Source organism: Ascaphus truei, chromosome 15 (assembly GCF_040206685.1).
Source record: "Ascaphus truei isolate aAscTru1 chromosome 15, aAscTru1.hap1, whole genome shotgun sequence".
NCBI classification, from domain to species: Eukaryota; Metazoa; Chordata; class Amphibia; order Anura; family Ascaphidae; genus Ascaphus; species Ascaphus truei.
In genome coordinates, this window is record NC_134497.1 from 31,584,227 (window position 1) to 31,604,726 (window position 20,500).

Below are 20,500 nucleotides of genomic sequence, written 5' to 3' on the forward strand. Positions count from 1 at the left end.
ATGTCAGCTGAAATATGGAAGAAATGGCCCAGTCTGTAATCCTGATGGCTTTCTTGTCATAATCTTTAAGTGTCTATATTTTGCTGTTATTTGTACATTTTGTGTGTTCACCTTTATCAAGGAATAAATTACATTTTATCATATCTAAGTCTCGTCCCAGTTTAAACCCAGGTATATATATATATATTTATATATATTTTTGGTGTAAATTACAGCCTGTCATAAGCTACCGTGACACCGTGTACCCCCACAGTTCCGTGCCCCACCACAGTCCCTTCACCTTTATTATGAAGGTCGTCACACCTCTTACCCCAAATCCAACTACCTTAATCCATTACCCTAAAACCACCTACTCCAAGCACGTACCCTAAGACACCCTACCCTAAACCCCTTAAATTAACCCCATACCCAAAACAGTAATAAAACTTACATTAGAAGCAGCTGGTGGCGGACGGTCCATCTGCGGCCTAATGCCGATGGCAAATTGGTCGCGGTGAAACTATACCGATTCACAGCTAAGTGAGGCTACAGACCGCTTCTGCATAATGGGAAACGTAAATTTTATTAGAACCAACAGCATGGAAATATAAAACATTAACAACCTTTTTCTTTAAATAAAACTACAATAAAAATGATACAAATAACCTGCATTTAAAATGCTTGTTTTATGCACCACTAACAAAGTCCCTTTTCATTGATTTAGCGTAACACAGATACACGTGTGCACTTATATGTAAGCGTCTTAGTCGCTGGTTATCCCTAAACATGCCGGGATTTAGAGATAGATCTCTCCCCTGTGTGTGTCCTCAGGCTGGATAAATCACTAAACCCCTTCCAACATTCCCCACATACATGCGGTCTCTCCCCTGTGTGTGTCCTTTTGTGTTTGTTCAGGCTGGATGAGGCACTAAATCCCTTCCCACATTCCCCACATACATGCGGTCTCTACCCTGTGTGTGTCCTCTTGTGTGTGTTCAGGTGGGATATCTGACTAAATCCCTTCCCACATTCCCCACATACATGCGGTCTCTCCCCTGTGTGTGTCCTTGTGTGTTTTTTCAAAGAGGATAACCAACTAAATCCCTTCCCACATTCCCCACATACATGCGGTCTCTCCCCTGTGTGTGCCATTGTGTGTATGTTCAGGTGGGATAAACGACTAAATCCCTTCCCACATTCCCCACATACATGCAGTTTCTCCCCTGTGTGTGTCCTCTGGTGTGTGTTCAGGCTGAATAAATGACTAAATCTCTTCCCACATTCCCCACATACATGTGGTCTCTCCCCTGTGTGTGTCCTCTGGTGTGTGTTCAGGTGGGATAACCGACTAAATCCCTTCCCACATTCCCCACATACATGCGGTCTCTCCCCTGTGTGTGTCCTCTTGTGTGTGTTCAGGTGGGATATCTGACTAAATCCCTTCCCACATTCCCCACATACATGCGGTCTCTCCCCTGTGTGTGTCCTTGTGTGTATGTTCAGACTGGATAACCGACTAAATCCCTTCCCACATTCCCCACATACATGCGGTCTCTCCCCAGTGTGTGTCCTTTTGTGTTTGTTCCTGCTGGAAATGTCACAAAATCCCATCCCACATTCCCCACATACATGCGGTCTCTCCCCTGTGTGTGTCCTTGTGTGTATGTTCAGATAGGATAACCGACTAAATCCCTTCCCACATTCCCCACATACATGCGGTCTCTCCCCTGTGTGTGCCATTGTGTGTATGTTCAGGTGGGATAACCGACTAAATCCCTTCCCACATTCCCCACATACATGCAGTTTCTCCCCTGTGTGTGTCCTCTGGTGTGTTTTCAGGCTGAATAAATGACTAAATCTCTTCCCACATTCCCCACATACAAGTGGTCTCTCCCCTGTGTGTGTCCTCTGGTGTGTGTTCAGGTGGGATAACCGACTAAATACCTTCCCACATTCCACACATACATACGGCCTCTCCCCTGTGTGTGTCCTTATGTGTACGTTGAGGTGGGATAACAGACTAAATCCCTTCCCACATTCCCCACATACATGCGGTCTCTCCCCTGTGTGTGTCCTTGTGTGTATGTTCAGATAGGATAACCAACTAAATCCCTTCCCACATTCCCCACATACATGCGGTCTCTCCCCGGTCTGTATTCTCTTCTGTGCGTTCTGGTCTGATAACCAAGTTAGACTCTTCCCACTTTTTCCAAGATCTTTTCCTGTGATAGCTGCTAATATATATCTTTTGGAATGAGAAGCAGTTACATTGTTTATTAATTGCCTTGACTGGTTGAAAGATGCATTTTCTGTCATATTTATTGGATTGCTGCAAGATTGTTCTGTCATCATCTTTTCCATATACTGATTTGGGTGTTTGAACTTCAGATGTTTGATGAGGTAATCCTGACTGCTAAAAGGAACCTTGCAGTGCTGGCATGGCTGGATTATTGGTGCTTGGTTTTGTACTAGACGAGACAAAAAAGTCACTGTTACACACTGTCTTACACACCTGATTTCACCCATGTCTCCCTGCCATCTCTTCCCCTGTAAAGTGTGTTAACCCTTTAGTTATTTGACTAACCTTAAAACTTGTTACCATGCATTGTGACCATGCACTGCCATCTACAACACTTATTTCCTCACCTAATGTCTCTGTAAGTTCCCCATCAAAACTCATATTGTAAGCTCTTCGGGGCAGGGATTTCCTTTCCTATTGTCTGATTTTGTTGCACTTATTGTATTATTATAATTCCCTGTAATGTATTCTTTGTGAAGCGCTGAGTACACTTTTGGCGCTATATGAATAAAGACATACAATACAAAAGGTCATGAAGGAGAGGTAAGTTGGCGTATCACAAAAAGTTCAGGATGAAAGTAAACCGTAGATGTACATTGTAAAAATGAAGGGTTTAGCACAACATGTGCACCATATGGGCAGGGAGAGTAGATGTAATGGATTATACATTTAAAGTGGATCATCATATTTAACGATTTAAAAGGAAATCTCACTAGCTGCAAAACACCAATTAAAGTGCAGAAATCTTATCAAATCCTTTGATAGATAGTAAATCGATAGTTTCAGTTGTGAAGGTATAATTAAAAAATGTTTGTAAATTGAAAAGAATACGTGTCTCATTAGAAGCTCACATATCAGTCACCGGGTGTTCCTGTTACTACATCATGTACCAGATCTCTAATAGTTATAGGATGACCCAACTTTCTGCTAAATCAGGAACCAAATGCACAATAATTGTATTTTAACATATATACAGTGGCGTGAAAAAGAAAGTACAGCCTCTTTGAATTCTATGGTTTTACATATTAAAACATAATAACAATCATCTGTTTCTTAGCAGGTCTTAAAATTAGGTAAATACAACCTCAGATGAACAACAACACATGACATATTACACTGTGTCATGATTTAACAAAAATAAGGCCAAAAAGGAGAAGCCATGTGTGAAAAACTAAGTATACCTTATGATTCAATAGCTTGTAGAACCACCTTTAGCAGCAATAACTTGAAGTAATCGTTTTCTACATGACTTTATCAGTCTCTCACTTCGTTGTGGAGGAATTTTGGCCCACTCTTCTTTACAAAGTTGCTTCAGTTCATTGAGGTTTGTGGGCACTTGTTTATGCACAGCTCTCTTAAGGTCCTGCCACAGCATTTCAATCAGGTTGAGGTCTGGACTTTGACTGGGCCATTGCAACACCTTGATTCTTTTCTTTTTCAGCCATTCTGTTGTAGATTTGCTGGTGTGCTTGGTATCATTGTCCTGTTGCATGACCCAATTCCGGCCAAGCTTAAGCTGTCGGACAGGTGGCCTCACATTGGACTCTAGAATACTTTGGTATACAGAGGAGTTCATGGTCGACTCAATGACTGCAAAGTTCCCAGATCCTGTGGCTTCAAAAACAAGTCCAAATCATCACTCCTCCACCACCGTGCTTGACAGTTGGTATGAGGTGTTTGTGCTAATATGCTGTGTTTGGTTTTCGCCAAACGTGGCGCTGTGCATTATGGCCAAACATCTCCACTTTGGTCTCGTCTGTCCAAAGGACATTGTTCCAGAAGTCTTGTGGTTTGTTCAGATGCAACTTTGAAAACCTAAGCCGTGCTGCCATGTTCTTTTTAGAGAGAAGAGGCTCTCTCCTGGCAACCCTTCCAAACAAACCATACTTGTTCAGTCTTTTTCTAATTATACTGTCATGAACTTTAACATTTAACATGCTAACTGAGGCCTGTAGAGTCTGAGATGTAACTATTGGTTTTTTTTGCAATTTCTCTGAGCATTGCACGGTCTGACCTTTGGATGAATTTGCTGGGACGTCCACTCCTGGGAAGATTGGCAACTGTCTTGAATGTTTTCCACTTTTGAATAATCTTTCGCACTGTAAATGATGGACTTTAAATTGTTTGGAAATTACCTTATAACCCTTCCCAGATTGACGGGCAGCAACAATTGCTTTTCTAAGATCATTGCCGATGTCTTTCCTCCTTGGCATTGTGTTAACACACACCTGAATGCTCCAGACCAGCAAACTGCTAAAACTTTGGCTTTTATAGAGGTGGTCGCACTTGCTGATGATCAATTAATCAAGGGCATTTGATTAGCAGCACCTGTCTGCTACTGTACTTAGCATCTTAATTCCTATGGAAGCAGTAAGGGTGTACTTAGTTTTTCACACATAGCTTCTCCATTTGGGCTTTATTTTTGTTAATAAATCATGACACGGTGTAATATGTCATGTGTTGTTGTTCATCTGAAGTTGTATTTACCTAATTTTAAGACCTACTAAGGAACAGATGACTGTTATGTCCTGATATGTAAAACCATAGCATTCAAAGAGGGTGTACTTTCTTTTTCACACAACTGTACATATACAATGGTGGTGGGGACTATGCAAACACAAAAACGATACAAAATCATGGAATGTGATTTAAAAAAAAGGTATGCGATTCCCTCTCTAGAAGGTGACATCGCAGCACCCAAAAAAGGGCATTCGTCACATGGTAAATCCATCAACTCCCATTATTAAGTTAGCGGTTAGCCACTGAGTGAGGTTATTAATGTATTTTAATATTGTTGATCTATTTATTACTGGGTTACCATTTATCGCAATGTGGATATATGGGCCCCCCATTGAGAAGGCCTAGTTATCCACAGTGATAATCAATGGTTTTATGTTTAAAATGTATTTTGAATATTCTTTTTTGTTTTATTTTAAACGTGTACATATTTCTTTTTAATATTTAAAACTATATTTGTCTAATAGGGATATTGAGCATTAGTCTAGAAGGGGGGCGGCGGTAGGGGATGTGGGTGATGACGGTAGTTGCCCCGAGGAGGGTGGTTAGGCTTCCCGGGTGGGGTGGAAGTGAGAGGGATTTAACCGCCAGGACTGCACCTCCGGTCCCCGCGCCTTCCTACTCACCGGCACCCACATCTCGCCATAGCGGCCCACGCGTCCGCGTCTTCCGCTCCCCTGCGGCACGCGCTCCCTCGGCGCATCGCCCCCGTATCCCATCTCGGTGCGTTGCGCACCAACCTCGGGTGCGCTCACGGTACGTGTATGCACCACTTAAATGGACCAATGCCTGTACTAATCTCAGGTGGGCTACACCTGAGCCACATCCAGCCTCAGCCCATCACCGGTTAACGTACGTCTGATCACTCCTCCTCTTTTCCCCCTCATAGGCTCTCTCCGGTATTTAGGTTCACTCTGCCCTCTGGTTGTTGCTGAGCATGGACCTTCCTATGCACCTTGCTCATTTGCAGCCCAAGTACCTGTTCTTGTCGGTATACATATTCCTGTTTTTACCCTGCTTGTGCCTGACCTGTCTCTTCTTGTTCCTCTGTACCACGGCTTGTTTAACTAACTTCTATGCTCTCTACTCCACGATCACGGCTTACGGACCTCGACCATTCTACACTCTCCAACCCCAAACCATAGGCAAGTACCCGCTACCCTCTCTACTCTCCTACCCTGACCCGGCTACATGTTCACGACCCTGCAATCCGGACCCATCCCTGGGGTTTAGGGCGGTGGTTATATATCTTCCCCACCTCAGCCCCGCGGTCTAGTCCAGGTTGTAGTGAGCATCCGTGACATTAACCCCTCAATTACCTTAGCAATGCGTTACTGGCCACTAACCGAGTCAACAGGATTAGGTATTGTTTTCTTTAAATAAAGTATTAACCCCTTTGGTGCCTGTGGTATACCTTGGTAACCTCAAGCATGAGCAGGGAAACCCAAAAAAGAGAAAAGATAATATATAGTGTAGACTGTGCTTGGAATAAGAAGAGATGTAAGGATTCAATCTTGGCTAATATGTCAGCCCACTTACAGTGTAAAAGTAGATAACACGCGTTCTCCTAACTACTGCACCGACACACTTTATTCGAGCAAATACCTAGTATGTACCTGGCAGATACCTGGAATGCGCCGCTCCTCACCTCTGACAAGCCCCGTTGCGTTTGCCTTCCCAGCCTGGGTTCATGCCTGGCTGACGGGCGGCTGTTCTGTTAAATGATAATGATTAGGATTTAATAGGCTGCAATGCTTCGCGTGTCTACCAGATGGCATAAATTCATGAATTGTAATGCAGTATATATATATATATATATATATATACTGTGCAGTATTGCAGCCAGCGGGAATAAAATGCTTCAATCCCTGCCTGGAAAATACCTTAATGCACTCGGGCAGAAAACAGTCACAAACCTCAATACACCCGGGTATACCCGAATTCGTGGGACTAGCCGAGCTCGAATAAAGTGTGTCGCCAGTGTATGGCAATCAATTTTTCTTCTTGTCAAAATGAAAGGTGAGTGTAGATAATCCCTCAGATTAAGAGAGAAAAAAGAGACATGTAACATCAAAAATAAGATATACCCTAGTGCCCTTACGAAAATAAAGATAAATAACGATGGTGGTGGCTTTCTGAAGAAGCTTAAGGGATTTTATGGATGCCCGTCTTGCACAGCATGCAAATACATGCAAAACATTTTTTAAATCAAATGTGAAGAAAGACACATATAAGATTGACAAATGTTTTAATTATAGGTCTGAATTCGTTATTTACCTATTAGAATGCCCGTGCAGGCTTCAGTATATAGGGAAAATAAAGAGACCTATCCGCACACGCATCCTGGAACAACTGAGCAATATCCGGAGGGGTGTTGTCACACATAATGTATCAAAACACTTTGCTGCATGTCATAATTCTGATCCGGAAGGACTGAGATATATGGAATAGAGGTAGTTCATCAACATTGAAGAGGGAGAGACAGAGAAGTAGATTTGAGCAAAAAGAAGATGTACTGGATGCATAAATCAAAGACGTTAACACCATTTGGTTTAAATGTAGATTTCGAACTGATACCTTTCTTAAAATAAGAATTTTAATTAATCTTTTTTAATGTACTTGCCTTACAGTTCGAAATCTAAACAAATTTCCAATCAATAATACAGTTTGTCATCTTCCTATGAGCTCTCTATTCCCTCTGACTCACTCAACCCGTGACCATGAAATTTACTTGTACCTACTCGCTGCAGATGTGCATTTTTCACTATATATTCTTTTATGTGCATTAAAAGTCCTCTTTTTCTCTCTTTTCCTTTTTCCATGAGCGGTGATGTGGTTTATTGTGTCTTTGTTGAGTATGAGTTTTGTAATATATTTTAACAGATAATGTTTATATTGTTGCTTTTTTAATGTAACTTTGTATGTTGCATTGTATGTTATTGTTGTATTAATAGTTCAGAGTAATTTTATTGTAGGTATAAGCAGTGGTCGACAAATCACCAAAAAATCTACTCGCCACCTAGCACAACACGTATACTGCTTGGGCCAATAGGAGCTCGCCACGATGCCCGGGGCGTGCAAATGTATAGGTTTGTCGAACACTGGGTATTAGTATATGTATGTGATTACTAAAATGTAATATTGTGATCTGTGTTCAGCTATTAAGCAATTGTAATCAGCCTGTCGCAATCTCATAATTGACCCATGGGGGATATATATAAAATCAAAAATGAATAGATAATAATGCTTTTATTTGTGCGAGCTTTCGAGATACACTGATCTCTTCTTCCGGCGGTGTTACAATCAATGAAGCAAGCCTTACTTAAAAACAGTGTCTCTTGGAATGTTATCTGTGTATATCCCTCCCCCCGTGTAGATGCGATTTATGGCTAGAGGTGTTAAATGGTCCCTGAATGTTAGTGATGTGTGAGTGAGTGTGTGAGTGAGTGTGTGTGTGTATGTATGTAAATATAATTGAATGAAGAGCCCAGTGTATACAGCGCTTTACAAAAGGTGTGTGGAGTGGGAGTGTATATCAAGGGTGTGGAAATGTGAGTGTTGCATTACTAAAAGTGTGTGTAGATACTATGTGGTCCCTATTGGTATATGGGGATGGAATAACATGGAGTATTTGTATATGTAAGAGACAGCTGTGTGTGCATACATATAGCACAGTATGTACAGACATGGTCATTAGCACTCATGGGAAGAGAGGTCACTTGTGTCAGTAATGACTCATAAAACTTTGGTCTCTGTTTAGGCCACCGCTAAGTGACCAGAACAGTTGCATAAATTTGTATTCATGCAACCGTCTCTCTTTCGGTTTTTTAAGATTACCTTTGAGTAATAGTATAGTATATATACTATATTTCTAAGTTTGTTATTCCGTTTGTTTGTATGTATGTGCGAGCATCGAAATCTCATAAACGGCACGACGTAGCACAACAAAACTTTTACTGGACATTCAGCTGCAGATTTGAAGGTCAACGCAACTATTTTGAGCTTCCAATATGACTCACCTCCCAAATAATGGACATTCTAAGTTTCCATCGGGTGTCCTGCAAAAATGTTAGAGCAGGAGCGGGGCGTGGCTACTAAGGGAGGGGGCGTGTCCTTGGCTGTATCGGGGCTGTGCGTGTGTGTGAAGTGAGATGTGCAGGGGAGATGTGCCAGCGAAGGGGGGGGGGATGTGCCAGCGAAGGGGGGGGGATGTGCCAGCGAAGGGGGGGGGGGATGTGCCAGCGAAGGGGGGGGGGGATGTGCCAGCGAAGGGGGGGGGGATGTGCCAGCGAAGGGGGGGGGGATGTGCCAGCGAAGGGGGGGGGGGATGTGCCAGCGAAGGGGGGGGGGGATGTGCCAGCGAAGGGGGGGGGGGGGAATGTGCCAGCGAAGGGGGGGGAGGATGTGCCAGCGAAGGGGGGAGATGTGCCAGCCAGCGGGGGGGGGGGGACAGGGAGATGTGCCGGCAGCGAGGTTAGATGCAGCAGCAGCGTGGGGAAATGTGCCAGCAGCATAGTGGCGGGATGGACGGACAGGGAGGGGGGGCGGGGAGATGTGTCGGCAGCTCCCCGGGCACAAAGACTAGTATGTATGTATGTATATATCTCTCTCTCTCTCTCTCTCTCTCTCTCTCTCTCTCTCTCTCTCTCTATATATATATAGAGAGAGAGAGACTGTGCATATATTTCTGACAAAGTAGCACTATAGCTGTGAAACTTGTAGAGATAATACTTCTAAAGTGTGGGACAAAAGACAGCTGCAGCACCGGACGATTAACTGCAAAGCCTCAGGCTTCCTAGTGAGAGCGGCGAAACCGGAAGTGACGTCAGACGCCAAGGGAACCGGAGGGGAGAGAGACAAACGGAATTTCTCCCAAGGTCAGCAGGACTGTAATCGGGCAGGCATCCGGATTATCTGAGATACACACCGGTGACCGGAGCACAGTGTCTTCCTCCTGTTAAATGCTCATCTTTCATGTAGAGTGTGAGGACATGAAGTACATTACTTTCTTTATACTAAACTGTTTATGACTGAATTCCAGTTTGTCTCTTTTTTCTCTCTTTAGCTGTGATATTATCTACACTCTCCTTTCATCTTGACAAGAAGAAAAAGTGATTGCCACAGTTAGGAGAAGTGTTATCTACTTTTACATTGTAAGTGGGCTGACATACTGAGCCAAGATTGAATCCATACATCTCTTCTTATTCCAAGCACAGTGTACACTATATATTCTCTTTTCAGGTATCCCTGCTCCTTCTGGACTTTGTGGAGAGTTGTATGTAAGAGAGGACTTTTGGAAACAAGTCCTCACCAGAGGTTTTTGAGCAAAATTTACCCTCATTTTTACTAAGTTCACAGTCACTTTGGTTCATATAAACTTGTATGTTGTGTGACAGCGCCATATAATTGCACTGTGAGGGAACCACAGGCATGAAACAGGTTAATGTTATTTTTATCATAGATTTCTGTAATAATAGACATTACAGAAGCCTACGATAGAAATAATAACCAAATGCGATAACACATTATTAACGGTCACGTTAATTCCCATATCGCGCGATTGGCCCAAATATCGCACCCAGTAAACATCACCTTAAAAATGCGGTAATATAATTTATTATTTCCCAGGGTGCGATATTAACTCCACTTTAACAGAATTTGATGCAACTGAGTCGTAGTGTTTTGTTTATGCCTTCGAGACAAACCAAGAACTAACCATGCTTTACTAGCCACTAAGGGGGCAAAGGGAGGTAGTTAGTGTAGTGTTTATATTATCCCATGTGGTCAGCTAGTCATGGAAACTGATGACTAGTTGACCCGTGGACTACTTAAGGGGTTAATATGTACTGTAATGAATTTTAACAACGATTTTATCATCTATTCCATGTTGGTTTACCTCATCTTGCCTATGTATATAATTGGCAGAATATTGGACATTATATACATAGGAAAGACAGGGCCAACGCCAGCCTGAAGTAGGTGATAAAATATTTGTGGTATTTCTGCCGTTCATCCTGTTCCGATAAATATCGGAGCTTGACGTATGGCAGTTTTTTACTTGAAAATTTTATATTATGCCTGTTTTGTATCGGAACTGATGCTTTTAACGGGTCCAATAAAAAGTGCTTTATTTTTGGCGCTGCAATGCTGATTCATTGCACAATAAGGGACTTTTTTTATGGGCGGTTATGCAGCATTTTTGGTTAAAGTTGCTAGGTGTATCTGGCCCTTTGATTCAAGTCAGGTTTAGTGATATTAAGTTCTAGTTGACCAGTAATGGTGTATGCACATCTATCACTATTTGCAATTTAACATCAGTAATAAGACAAGAGAGATGAAAAACCATGTAACACATATATTCCTGATTACCTTGTGCTGGAAAGTGACTTTTGCACACCGCACCCTCTTGATACCAAGCTCTTTCCTATATATATCTCCATACCAGACCAGGAGCTCTGTGTGTGGGGGGAGGTCTGTGCAGGTTCTGTAGTAGATTTTCCTGTAGTACTGGAACGCCTCAAGGTTCTGTTCTTCCTCGTTTCTCGCACAATTTACAAACCTAAAATTGGGACAGTTAGTGAGGACTCAAAGTAATGTCTATTTTATAAAGGAAGAGATGAAAAAAAGATACAAGTTGTTAATAATGTGACTTGTCTTTTCTTTCTTCTCGACAGTTTTTGAGGTGAACAGAAGTTAATGGAGAGCAATGTATATACGATGGCTCACTTGTATGTACCCACAATTTGATTGGAATGGGAGCCACAGGCCACACCAGTGACTACTTTCTTATTACTTAAAAATAAATAAAAACACTGTTGTAATTAAAAAGTCCCGACAAGATAACACAAGTGACACTAAGGTGAGTTTTCTTCTGGTGAAACTAAACAGAAAGTGGGGTTGATGTAACAAGGTGTTGTAACAGGAATGTGTTCCATTAGCAACCTGAGCTTATAACATGCCCTGGGCTGATTTGGAAAGCGGACTATAGAAAAAGCCTTGAGCCACAGTCTAATGAGGCATCAATGTCGGTTTAGGTTCGAAATAACCCCCCCCCCTCCCACTCCCCCCGTCATGGCCACACACCCCACCGCTCCACAGATCGCAGATTTTACCTGGGCAGCAATAGTGCTGAACAAGGCTGAGAGGAGAAGACAGGAGTGAGGGGAGAGGTGCAAAGAGCTGCTGTGATCACATGCTCATTGCCATTTACTTGAGTGGCTGTTAAAGTGCAATTGAGGCTATTGCACTTTAGTGAATCTAGTGTTTGATAAACAGAGGAGGAAAAGTGGATACGGAAAAATAACCCCCTGCAGATCAGTACCTGGGAGGCAAATAAAGGGTGTGGGAGGAAGGGGGATACAGAACACAAACAGCAATAGAAACACAGTAAGAGAAACCACGTGAGACGGGTAACTCTTCTCTTGAGGCGGTATTGGGGAAATAATTTGACAAGCTTTTTGGGGGATAAATAAAATAAATATTACTGTTTCTTCAGTAGTTTCGGGAGGTTTTGCAAGGATTTGGAAAGACAACAAGTGATGCTAAATGTCAGACAGAGTAATAGGCTGGAGAATATAGATGTGGCATTAGCTGCCCAGTAATCTAGGTAAAGTAGTGTAGGTGACAGCAACCAAAGTTATCCATAATGTCAACAGCTGCCTCTGGTTAAATAAGGCTCTGGAAAGTGTGGCCCTGCGTTCCTAAGACGGGGAAATACTTGTGTGGGGTCAGAGGTAAAGGAGTGCTTAGGATAGCTAGCAAGGAGAAAAGGCTGATTGTACAAACTCTTATGGGTTTGTAATCTCAGGATTTATTTAAACTGAAGCAGAGTAGGAAAATGGTATTTAAAGAGGCAGTCCCTCCTAGGAAGAACGTGACCCAACAACAATGGCATATTTAATAGGTTAAATGTAGTGAATTGTCAAGTAAAAAAACCCTTTTAGCAAACAAAAAAAACATAACACTTCCATAGAAAACAATGTAATTATAATGCCCTCATTAGTCAAACACAAATGTTCCTGGAGAAATACAAAACAGGATTTCTTTCACAATACACAAATAAGTAAAACTGTTATTTTAACCCTTTGAGTGACAGAGGGGTCATGTGATCGCTCCCTCACTGATGACAGAACGAACGGGGAGACCCCCTCCCTTCTATCCCACGTAGTGATAGATCCGTCCTGCCCTGCACAGGAGCACAGAATGACATCTCCCCTAGGAAAACCAGCAGGATTACTATGACGTAGCTATTACATCATGGGGCCAGACGTGGTGACTTAGCAGCTACATCAAAAGGGCACCCAAAGGGTTAGATGGTGATTTCATCCTCCTTTTCAAGGAAGTCATGTACACCAAGTGATTTCATGTTTTCCCGCCGCTAGGTTGGATTTAAAGCAGCAGTTCAAGCTGCTTTTTTTTTTTTTTTTAAATGCAAACACTTACAAGTGATTAGCTAAGTTGACGATCGATCCATTCTCCTGTGATCAATTGGCGAAAATTCGGCTCGAGGGGTCACTAAATCCCTGTGTAATGCAGTCAGTGTATTTATATTCATAATCGTTCTACTGGCCTGTGCTCGCTCCCGAGCCCTGGTCCTGTCTCATGGGGCTTCTCCAACAGCAGAATCTCCCTGTTGTGTGAATTGAACTAAACTGGTTCCTGGGGTAAGGTCAGCCCCTACTATTAACCCAGATATATGTGGGTGGCACTCTGGCCCACAACTGTTATAGATTCTACTATTCTGCTTATCCCACGTAAGTCTAGTCTATTATTTATAAACTTCTAGATAACACTTATGATCTAGCCTCTGTGCCTCTACTATCTATAATAGGAGTTATGTCTTTTAATCTATATATCCCTAATGGTTTGTAGTTTGACTTGTTATCTTATGCCCAGATAAATGTGTGTAATAATGCTGCTTTTGACTGTAAGCTCATAAAATTGAACCATCTTTTAACTTGCTCCATTTCAGCTTTAACCCCGTCATTTTGCCAGAAAACTCATCTAAGAAAGAAAATATCAGTATGGCTGCTCCCAGTTCTTAAGACTAATTTATTGTCATTAAATATCCTTTATGGCTTCAAGAAAAACTCTGAAAGGGTTAAATAGGTTATCTAACCAGGCTCTATAAAAGCTTGTGTATGATTATAGAGCTTCATTACCCCTGACGAAGTTACACTGTATGTCACGAAACGCGTAGGGTTGAGCTATTCCTGTCCGTTAGCAGAGGCACAAGAAGTTGGTGCCCGGCAGTGACGTCATCAAGAGTGACAGTGTGAGGAGTTGCGGCCGCGAACGGAGGAGAGCAGTGCAACACTGATCCCAGCTGCCGTACACCACTCAGGAAGCTCAAGCCGAGGATGGTAATTTGTGTCGTGCAACACGTGCAGTGTGGTTTTTTTATGTGTGTGTGTGTATTTCACTTTATTTTGGGAGAATCACGCATTGTTGGAGAACAAATGCAGGTGTGGATCTGATCAAGCGCAGGGGAAGGGATTAAAGATACCAATTTTTTGCCAGTGACCAACTTCATTCTTGTCGGGGTGAAGCACAGGTCCGCCAACAGGGTGGGTCTGCCAGGGTTGCCGTCCTGGGCATGTGAATCAGGGGGGCCCGGCTGGCACTGCAAGTTGTGCCCGACCTCGGGCCAGGCCCGTCTGCCTGTCCTCTCGCAGCCAGGCCCCGGCTCTCCTTTAGCAGCAGCCTGCATGACTATCTTTCTGTCCCACACCGACGGGCCACCTCTAACATTCGAGCTCTCTGGTTCCGGCTTGCGACGGCATGAGAAGGAGGCTTGTCGGAAGCTCGGCGGCGGACAGAGGGATAGAAGCATGCAGGCTTCTGCTGAGGGGAGAGTTGGGGTCTGGCGGCGAGATCACTGGCAGCCGGACCTGGCCAGAGGTCGAGCCCAACTTGCAGTGCTGGCCGCCGGGCCCCCCCATTCACTGGACCCAGCCTGATCATCCACAAGGTAAGTCTTTATTTTATATGTATTGTGGGGGTCATTTTAATCTGTATTGGGGGGCTTGGGGGAATTTGTATATGTATTGGGGACTTGGGGAAATTTGTATATGTATTGGGGACTTGGGGAAATTTGTATATGTATTGGGGGGCTTGGGGAATTTTATATATGTATTGGGGGGCTTGGGGGAATTTTTATATGGGTTGGGGTATTTTTATATGTATTGGGATTTTTTTTTATATGATGTGTGTGTGTATGTATGGGGAGGAGTTTTATGTATTTTTATGTATTGGGTCAGTGGGTTTTTTGTATTAATTTGGGGGTGTTGTATATATTTGGGGTGGGGTTTTTTTTGTACGTATTTGGGGGTGGGAAGTTTTTTGCATTGGGGGTGGGAAGATTTTTGGTATATATCTTGTGGGGGGAATTGTGTGAGGGGGAGGGAATGAGTGAGCGTGGGGTAATTGACGGAGGGAGAAGAGAAAGGGGGAGAGGGAGTAAGAGTGAGACGCAGGCGAGGCGGGAGTGAGAGGGGTTGAGACGGAAGGGAGACAAATACATGGGAAGAGGGGGGGGAAAGAGAGGGGGCTTGTGAGATGTGAAATGGGGGGGGGGGTGGGGTGGCTCACAATACAGCTGACATGGGGGTCTGCTTAAAATGTTTGTCCTGGGCCCCACGATTTTTGTTGGCGGCCATGGTGAAGCGAATTTGTGTGTTCAAGTGATGTATTTGACAAGTTTTGGAAGACTTGTCTGTCTTGACCCTAAGGCTGCGTCCATACAGGGCAGTGATCGCGTCTATACACCGTGCGGGTGCGCGCGATGCGCGTGAAATCAGTCAAAACTGATTTGTCGAGCGGTCACGTGAGCGGCTTACCCAATGAGGGCAAACCAGCTCCGTGATGTCACTGGCCCGCCCATAGACATGCCCCCGGACGGCACGCGTAATAAGGCCAGGGAAAGCACCAGCTTCACCTCAGCCTTCGCACTCCTCCACCCTCTATGGACGCAGCCTAAGGATGACATTTTTTCAATCTTGGACTGATCTATTACACTCCTTTGATTGGGAATATATTTCAATGCTTTCAACTTGTTGATATAAGAGTTGCCCATTTATTTTTGGGAGAAGTTATTAAGATCAAACCCACAGTCAGTATTATGTATACACGTGGGGTCTCTGTATTTGGGGTCGGTCACATCCTTCACCTTTTAGGTAAAGCTTTATGAGTACATTAGGTACACTTCCCAACAGGTATTTTTTAGGCGCTTTGTGTAAGTAAATAGTTATTTTATTGCAGTAAGGTGTATGGTCTGAGGAGAGGACGTGTCTGTCCTGAAACGCCACGTGTTTGCATATACCTGCTCTGATGCTTTGAATACAAAGTAAGTTACTTACAGAAAAGGCTCCTGTGTGCTTCCTGCACCACTTTATTTCTTCATCTTCTCTTTCCCGGAAGTGGAGACACTGACTACATCCAGGTCACAGCTCTGTGTCCTACTGCGCATGCTCACACTAAGGGGATCATGGGAGTTGTAGTTTTTAGACTGCAAACCGGATCACGTGTCACATACTGTGTAGATTAGAAACAAGACAGTAACATTTCCCAGGCCCTGTGCTAGGGAAAGATAGTTTCTTCTGCATGTAGATGTGTATACTCCTCCTGGTCCTTGATATATATCAGTAAAGCTGCTTCAGTTCCTCCCTTTTGGCCAATGTTGATATGACGGAGGTAACCTGGATATTACATAACCCCTGAGGCTGTAATACAACTAAAGTACAACGCACGCACATATATAGACAGACAGACAGACAGACACACACACGCAGTGTCTCTCACAGAAGGCTGGGGCAGCACAGGCTGGTTTTGTCTTTGAAATGCAGATTGTGCTGATTTTATCATTTACTTTATTTTGCAAGTTAATAAAAAGAGCCCCCTGCTCCCTCGCACAGTCCCCCCCTGCTCCCTCGCACAGAATCCCCCCCCTGCTCCCTCGAACAGAGTCCCCTCCCCTGCTCCCTCGCACAGAATCCCCCCCCTGCTCCCTCACACAGAGCCCCCCCCTGCTCCCTCGCACAGAGTCCCCCCCTGCTCCCTCGCACAGAATCCCCCCTCTGCTCCCTCGCACAGAGTCCCCCCCTGCTCCCTCGCACAGAGTCCCCCCCCTGCTCCCTCGCACAGAATCCCCCCCCTGCTCCCTCGCACAGAGTCCCCCCCCTGCCCCCTCGCACAGAGTCCCCCCCCTGCTCCCTCGCACAGAGTCCCCCCCTGCTCCCTCGCACAGAGTCCCCCCCCTGCTCCCTCGCACAGAGTCCCCCCCCTGCTCCCTCGCACAGAGTCCCCCCCCTGCTCCCTCGCACAGAGTCCCCCCCCTGCTCCCTCGCACAGAGTCCCCCCCCTGCTCCCTCGCACAGAGTCCCCCCCCTGCTCCCTCGCACAGAGTCCCCCCCCTGCTCCCTCGCACAGAATCCCCCCCCCTGCTCCCTCGCACAGAGTCCCCCCCCCCTGCTCCGGTCCCCCCCTGCTCCCTCGCACAGAGTCCCCCCCCCCTGCTCCGGTCCCCCCCTGCTCCCTCGCACAGAGTCTCCCCCCCCCCTGCTCCGGTCCACCCCTGCTCCCTCGCACAGACTCCCCCCCTGCTCCCTCGCACAGAGTCCCCCCCCTGCTCCCTCGCGCAGAGGCTTCCCCTCCCCCTGTTCCCTCGCACCGAGTCCCCCCCCTGCTCCCTCGCACAGAGTCCGTCCCCCCCTGCTCCCTCGCACAGGGTCCCCCCCCTGCTCCCTCGCACAGAGTCCCCCCCTCTGCTCCCTCGCACAGAGTCCTCCCCCCTGCTCCCTCGCACAGAGTCCCCCCCTGCTCCCTCGCACGACACCCTCAGTATGACACTTATTTATTTATAAAATATTTTACCAGGAAGTAGTGAGAGTTACCTCTCATTTTCAAGTATGTCCTGGGCATAGCGTTAAGACAAATAATATATTCTTGATAGAGAGAGTACAGTTAAGAAAAATAATACCATTTTTAATAATATGTTTGTAGAAACTACGACGTAAGTGAATAACATATTTACAGTGATTTGTTAAAATCCCCATAGTGGGCAGCTCAGTTGGTGTCCTGGTAAAATGGGTTTGTTTGATATAATCCTTAATAGGAAAAGTAACCCACGTAATACCATTACATAAAGATACTTTACTTTTACTTGCCGCCTCGTCGCCCACGGATGGGTAAATGGCGACTTCCATGGAAAACTTCACTTTCAAAAGATCCACGGAAGTTGTTTAGCTGGATATACCCAAGGGGACGCTAGGCCCAAGGGTCGACAGAGCCCATTTTGTTACAAACGAGGGGCGCCACGTATCAATTGATAATGAGAGGCTCTATATTCGCATCAATTATCCTGTCCCCTGGTCTACATAAAGATACTGATATCTAGAATTCAATTTATGCAATTCAATACTTATATCACACCAGTTGTATGACAATGTAGCAATGAGTACTAACTGGATACAGACTAGTAGTAATAAACAGATATTGAAGCTTATGTGTTAACATTGTCCAATATTGACCATAATTAAAGCTGATCACATAGAAATCTCCATGAATAGTATGAGACCAGTGATGCAGAATAATAATTATCTATTAAACCTGTCTATCAGGTAACATAAACAAGCTATCCGGTAACTCAGAGAATCAGTAGCTTAATAGTGACAGACAGGGTATTGCAGCGTCTATGTAAATAAAAAAATAAAAAACAACAGGTAGTGCTGACTAGATAAATATAGAAAAATCACAATTGGAAACCTATAATGTGGATGTTATCTACACTTAAGGGACTGCCTAAAATACAACAACTGACCCCCTGGTCAGAACAGTATACAAAGAAAAGAAGTGTGTAATTAATAGGCGCCTGCTGGTAAAAAGGATATATAAACCAAACCAGTTGGAAGACCAGGAATTGGCTCCAGATGATGTGCTTAGAAGAAGAAAAAAACACAATACATAGCGTAATACTGTATGGTAAATGGACAAACAACATATAATACAAACAACATATATGACAAATATCTGCCAGCTGAGAGATCAACAGGTGAATTGAAAATTAAAAGACATTTAATAAAACATTGCTTAAAACATGGAACATATGAAAAATAAAAAAGAGTATTAATAGGACAATGAAGTAGGTAAGATCGACGCACTGCAGCAACGGGGGGAGTGCCCACTCACCAGATTGATGATGTAGGCAAGCGGTGGATAATTTAGAGAGTATCCCCTCTCTGCTGCTGTAACAGCCACTGCACCAGGTTGTCTCCGTCAGTGGAGAGTTGCACACGCCCGCCGGCGTGTGTGTGCGTGTAGCCTCTCTCAACACTCTGTGAAGGACGTGCAGGTGTGCTTAGTTCAGCCACAGCAGATTCGCTAGATGTTTGGCGATGAGCGTCAGCTGGATGCCGCTGATTCGCCGCCGGGTCGGTTGGAAAGGATAGATTAAAGCCTGATGCTGCAGTTTAAGTCTCAGTGGCCACCCTACGCGTTTCGAAAGCGTACTGCTTTCTTCCTCAGGGGTTATGAAAATGTGTCCACGAATGTCCATTATATAGGAGTCCATTAATTAGTCAAAATTCACCTGATATTTCTTGCACATGCGCGTTGATCAATCTGAACATTCAGTGATCGTGCTGCAATGTTAGGCACATGCGCAGTGGTCAGTTCACACAATGAATGGATATGTTACTGTTAGTAACAGTCTCAGCTGAGAAACATACTTACAAAACATATATAACTACTCTAAAACAAACCAATAGATAAAATTAATACAAAATTATGACATAGTGCTAGTATAGAGTGATAATATATTATACCTCTAGTAGTGCTTATAATGATATACCTATAAGAAAGTGTGTAAAGGATAATAATTAAAATAAATAGAATTAAATTTAATCATGTATCAGATATTATCTTATTCAATATGTGTTACCATTAAAATAAATATAAATATAAATATTTAGTGTATAATTATATTAAAGATGTATATATTAAAGATACAATTGTGAATTAATATTACATGTAATGAATATCTTACACAATTAGACTAAATAGTGTGTATATCCATTAATTTCATAAATGTATAAACATATATTATATAAGTATAAAAAATATATTTTTGCATAAAACATACAGTATTATATAAAGTAACTCTTGATTTCACTGTTAATGATCTGTATAGATTGAAAGGTTCCATTACATACAATTGTAAACAGTTAATCAAAGAACAATTTGGATACAGTACAAAATTAATTAACCAGAAATGCTTTTAAATCGAAGTCCACGTTGAGGCCTAGTAGGGATAGAGTGCGAAGTTCATAAATCCAGAAGGATTCTCTCCTCCCCAATAAGCTCACAACGTTACCTCCTCTCCAATTAGGTGTAATAGTTTCAATCGCAATACACTTTAATCCAGTAGGATTTTGACCGTGCACTCTACCAGTCAGTCTACCAGATCAGTCAAAAGACGTCTATATGAACATATATATAATATAAAAAAGGGTCTAATAACACACAACATATCAAATCATTTTCTTCAAGTGCACGGTCAAAACGCGGCAGAAAGTGCCCACATTCCGGGATGCCCCCCAGTAGTAACACTGTAATAACCGGGCTCGCGTCCTGTTGACCCCGATGCCCCGCTAACGGAACAGAGTGAGCTACCCGTAGCAGTTGCTGTCGGTACCCCTGGGGCACTACTAG

At 43.8% G+C, this 20,500-nt stretch overlaps 1 protein-coding gene across 2 annotated transcripts; it reads right to left on the reverse strand.

Moving 5' to 3' along the window:
* Nucleotides 1–552: 552 nt before the first annotated feature.
* On the reverse strand, nucleotides 553–19,113 carry LOC142466772 (uncharacterized). 2 transcript variants are annotated; one of them, XM_075572172.1, is made up of 3 exons: nucleotides 18,980–19,113; nucleotides 11,165–11,354; nucleotides 553–2,447 (listed from the first exon to the last, which is right to left on the reverse strand). In XM_075572172.1, the coding sequence occupies exon 3, from the start codon at nucleotides 2,338–2,340 to the stop codon at nucleotides 946–948; it is 1,395 nt and encodes a 464-aa protein (XP_075428287.1). In that variant the 5' UTR covers nucleotides 2,341–2,447; nucleotides 11,165–11,354; nucleotides 18,980–19,113; the 3' UTR covers nucleotides 553–945. The 2 variants fall into 2 exon arrangements, with proteins under 2 accessions (XP_075428287.1, XP_075428286.1); XM_075572171.1 differs by lacking the exon at nucleotides 18,980–19,113 and adding an exon at nucleotides 16,153–16,276.
* Between the last annotated feature and the right edge of the window lie 1,387 nt (nucleotides 19,114–20,500).